General features: G+C 27.1%; 1 protein-coding gene across 1 annotated transcript in view; it reads left to right on the top strand.

Annotated features, from left to right (window-relative positions):
- The first annotated feature begins 321 nt into the window (after positions 1-321).
- Positions 322-5,268, top strand: part of LOC108687886 (MFS-type transporter SLC18B1-like) — a 12,233-nt gene continuing 7,286 nt past the window's right edge. Inside the window, exons 1-2 of the mRNA XM_018193908.1 lie at positions 322-766; positions 3,959-4,054. Coding sequence (XP_018049397.1) covers positions 659-766; positions 3,959-4,054 — 204 coding nt within the window. The 5' untranslated portion in view covers positions 322-658. The remainder of the gene's footprint in view (positions 767-3,958; positions 4,055-5,268) is intronic.

Genomic DNA, 5,268 nt, shown 5'->3' with positions numbered 1-5,268 from the left:
AAGAATTAATTTTAAAAAATCTTTGTTTGACGATTCGAAAGATGTTCAAGTCTTCGTTAATACACGAATAAAATGTAATTTCTTAGATAATATTATATCCAACAAGAGCAAGAACATGTAAAAGCGATTATATAAAAAAGCATAACATAGATAAATGAAGTACTTTAAATGGAATAAAGTAGGCACACCAATCCGCTATGCCAGACGCTCGTAGATTCACACCCTGTAACACGCTTGCAAGACGCTCGGCAGCGCGTTGGCCGATAATAAAATTAGAATCGTGGTAGGACATATCATTCGACCTCCGACCCTCTTCTCCCAGTTCTTGCGAAGTCCTTAAAAGTGAACAATGTCTTGAGTAGTGCGGCAACGACGCTCAATCACACACGTAGTAAACACGTGTGCGCGCCACGAATCAGACGAGACAAACTTATCTTACTGTGCGTGTGTGTATAAGTATTGTGTATTAAATATGTCTATTTACCGTAAGAGTGAATAGTCTTTCAAACGGCTAAATCAGTGCCTGTCACACTTAAATTCTTCGAAATTCTTCGATCCGGATTTTCTGCTGGTTGAAGTGACTGATACAGTGCATCCGATCTCGCGACGCACGAAATTCATACGAGTGTGACGAAGTGTACTAAATTAAATCGACATTATGGTTAAATTCACCAAGCGACAATGGCTTACTTTAATTGTCATCAGTATCGCCGATTTCGCAAATGCCATTTGCGTCTCATTGCAAGCACCGTTCTATCCTCAAGAGGTAAAGATCGATGATTATGGATTCTTCAAGGAAATTACGTTAATGAGACGTATCTGATGGAAAAATTTTTAAGAGAAGCTATATAGATTGAGATAAGATCTTAAAAATATTTAGTTTTTCACAGATATTTGTGAAGATCAGATAGAATAGCTTTGTTTATGTAAAAAACCAAGAAATTCCCTCTCCCTTCAAACAACGCTATTCTACGTCGTATACTGCGAATATTTACGAAAAATTAAGAATTTTTAGATCTTGTCTCAATCTATGTAATTTTTTTGTACTTTTTCGTTAAAAGTTTTTTTTCGCCAGGATAGAAACTAGTGATAATCGTAATTTTTATTTAAAATTCCTGATGAAAATTTTTCTCAAAATTTTTCATATAATTTTTAAAAATTTCTATATAATTTTATAACTTTCTCACATTTTTTATACAAATTGAAACATTTTTCAGAAAACCTACATCTTTTCTCAGAATTTTTCATATATGTTAATTATGAAATATCATTAGATTTCTAAGATTTTTTGCAAGTATAATTTCTGAGCAAATGGTATAAAATCTAAAAAATTTTTAAATAGCTTTTAAAAATTATAGGATGAAAAATTTCAGAATATTTCAGAATTCAATTGTATAAAAAATTCTGAGAGAATATCTAAACTTTCCGAATATTTCTGAATATTTCTAAAAAATATTTCATTTCGTATAAAAATTATAAAAAAATTTTTATCAGAGATATCATCTGAAAGAAATATCATCTTTCGATCTTCTTTAAGTTTCTTTCGCGCAATTTCAAGTGATAAAGATGTTTATCACTTAAAATTGCACGCATTTATAGACATAACAAAATTATTATCATTGACTTATGGTACCACTAAACATAAATAGTCTACTTCGTAATTTATGAATTATGAAAGAAATTTTAGCCTATGTTATTGTCGACAAGATAGAATTTCAAACGTAGTGACTGAAATGTTTAAAATTGAACTTGCTGTCCTTGTTATGTATGCAAAAGGTTATCAGAAATAGAATACATAAACATTTCTTTTGAATTTGAAAATACAAAAGAATATGTAAGTTCATGATTTATCGTGTTTCAGAAAAGAAGATTTCATATAAAAATAGCATTTCATTAACAACCGAGAGTTTTTAAAATCAAATATATATTCTCTCACGGATAATTCTCTCACGTTTTGAATCTTTCATCAATTTAGCGCACTTAGACTCGATCAACATTATTTTGACTTTAAGCGAAGTTTAAAGATCTCTCTTTCTTTTTTTAAAACTAATAGAGAGATAGAAAGGAACAGAATTTTAAGTCACTTAAAATAAAAGTTGATGGAATCTCTCAAACAACATTAACATTTTCAATCGTTATTGCATTATTTTTTATTTTTTTACAACTTTCTTCTTTCGCATTCCGTTTATTAAATTATAAATTATTTAATGATGTATAAAAATATAATATAAATTATAACATAATATACAATAGAATATATATAAACATTATATAAAATATATGTAAATAAGGTGTTCGATAAATTTTGACAATACTTGTGAGCAGATAGAGCAGACTGAACTGAGTCAAAAAAGTTCTTTATTCTTTATTTTTCAATTTTTGCAATAATTAACAAAATTCATTAAGCTAAAAGCGTCGAATATTAGTCTTCATAATTTTTTACTATCAACTTTACAGAAAAACGACAAAAGACAAAAATTGTTTATTTTTTTTTATAGCTTTAAGATTTTTTTTCAGAATTTTTTATCTACCTTTTAGTACTGCATTTTCTTATTAGCAATTATTTTTATTAACATGAGAAAATGCGGTACTAAAAAAATCTGAAAAAATTCTCAGAACTCTATGAGAAAAAAAGAAACAATTTTTGTCTCTTGCTATTTTTCTAAAGTTAATAGTACTTGAATAAAAAATTGTTAAAGATCAATATTCAACAATATTTAGTAATTAATATCTTGTTAACTATTGCGAAAATTGCAAAATAATAGAAGACTTTTCAACTCAGTTTAGTTCACTCTATCTGTTTATGAGCGCTTTGTCAAAACTTATCAAACATTCTATATATATGTTTTAATATACGTATCCTTTCATGTATCATTAAATTTTGAACAGATTTAATTATCAATTTTGCAATAATTGAAATATTAGACATGATAAAACAATTAATTGGTAGAAGTTAATAAAATTACATTTTTACAATATTTGGAGCATTTTCAGAGGCGTCGAATTATCTGAATTCAGATCATTTTTTTCAACAGTACAAAGGTTGACTTATGTTAAAGAAATCTTGTCGACAAGTCGAAGAGTCTGGCAGGTTCAATTAATTTATTTCTTAATACAATATGTATCGCATCTTTGCGCGCGCAAAAATAAATCAAATTATTAAAAAAATGTAAGATATGCCATGTTTTCTATGATAAGAAGAAGTGGATGTTCATTAAGAAGCAATTTTTATTGGATTGCGTGCGCTATAGCACGTCAGAATTTATTTGTGACTATATATAAGTTAAAAATTCATTACGTACTTATCTTACAAACCGATAATAAGAAAAAAAGTTGGAAATGAAACCTCTCAGCAAATAAGCCTATATTATAATTTGTTTCTTTATTGTGTAATAATATATAGAACTATCTAATTCTTCTTATTATTTATTTAATTAATTAATCACTTTTACCTTATTTTTATTTTTTTAAATTTTCTTCTCTAATAATATTAAATATAATATAATAATATTATATAATCTATAATTACAAATATGCAATAAATTAGATTAGATGAAAAGATTAAACACATCAGTCCAAAATCTCAACAAATGTCAAAAAATTAATAACACTTTTGCAAATTTAAATAAATTTTCAAAAAAACACGTGTCAAATGCGTGTCTACGAATGATACACGTGTCCGAGAATGTTGTTCATCTATCGCAAGACAAATGGCGACATTCGATAATTTACTTTGTATATAGTCTCGACGCGTGGAGCAAAGCTCTAAAGTTTATCGGGATATTATCTCGACATGTATTAATTGCAGTGCGACGTGATAGTCGACAAAACTGCTGCGTAGCTCATTATATCTTCGAGTTACCAATATTTCGAACAGCTCGAAATATTAACAAATTAATATATAGCATGTATGTGCATATATGTGCAAATGTAATTGGCAAACATTCCTTTTTCATAGGCTGAGAAAAAAGGAGCATCGCCATCAGAATATGGACTGGTCTTCGGGATTTTTGAACTGGTGGTTTTCATTATTAGCCCAATTTATGGACAACATGTGAGTGATAACATAATTAACGTATATATAAGATGTATATATAAGATTTTCAATGTCACGACATGAACTTTATGCCATAAATCAAATTATCACATTAAATAGATAAAGCTAAGTAATAAAATTTATCCATATATAATTATCTGTATAGATTATAAATTATTCTTTTAGTTTTCAATTCAGTCATAAATTTTTATTCATTCGTGCTTTAAGTATTTAATCTGTGCAAAAATATTTGTTATAAATAATGTGACTATCATTACAAATAAAATATTGAAGAAGTAAGTATTATCAAAAAAGAATGATAAAAATAAAGAATTATAAATCTTACGAGTACATAAAATTCGAATCACAAGTGAACCTATGTAATGATTAAGATTGCAACATGAAGCGTTGAATCTTGCCATTTTTCAGGCTCACCTATTGTTACACGTGCAGATATTTATAAATTACTATTCAATATTATATATTGTCATAGTCACTCTTTAACAAAGAAAATAATCAAAAGTTTACAAATACCTATTTTCAATAAAAAAAATTATACATCAATATTATAAAATAGCATCAATATTATAAATCAGATGGCATACAATCAATTTCATAAATTCAAAGATAATAAGTCTGATACAATTTAATATAATCGGTATAAAATAAAATGAATAAAATAAAATAATACAAACGTTTCGACTTATAATTGAGATCATTATCAATGTAATAACTAATAACTTTTTATTGTATTAAATTATTCTAGAAATTGTATTTAAAAAGTTTACAAAAATGCAGTTACTTATGAAAACTTAATGTACACTTAAATTAGAGATATAACGAGATATCTTATAATTGTTGGTCAATTCTAATGTAAAATCTTTTTATTATATTAAATGTTGTTTGACTCAACGGTCCTCCTACCATGTCTTTGTAAATTTTGTCAAATAGAATCCAAAAAATAAAATGTTCAAATCAATCTTGATAGGATAACACGAGATTCTTGCGCCAAATACTGCATTAATAAATTAAATTACATAGACATTTTAGTGAACTGTTTTACGAAAATCACACCGCAAGAGAACATTATTGTTTAAAAGACAATCAAGCAAAAAATTATATTTCAAAACATTTATAATATTTTGTTTACATTCAATTTTGCATCGAAATGTAAGGCGTATGTGTGTGTGTGTGTGTGTGTGTGTGTGTGTGTGTGTGTGTGTGTGTGTGTG

This window comes from Atta colombica, unplaced genomic scaffold (genome assembly GCF_001594045.1).
Source record: "Atta colombica isolate Treedump-2 unplaced genomic scaffold, Acol1.0 scaffold22, whole genome shotgun sequence".
NCBI classification, from domain to species: Eukaryota; Metazoa; Arthropoda; class Insecta; order Hymenoptera; family Formicidae; genus Atta; species Atta colombica.
Note: the sequence above shows the minus strand (reverse complement) of the source record. Positions and strands in the feature narration are given on the sequence as shown.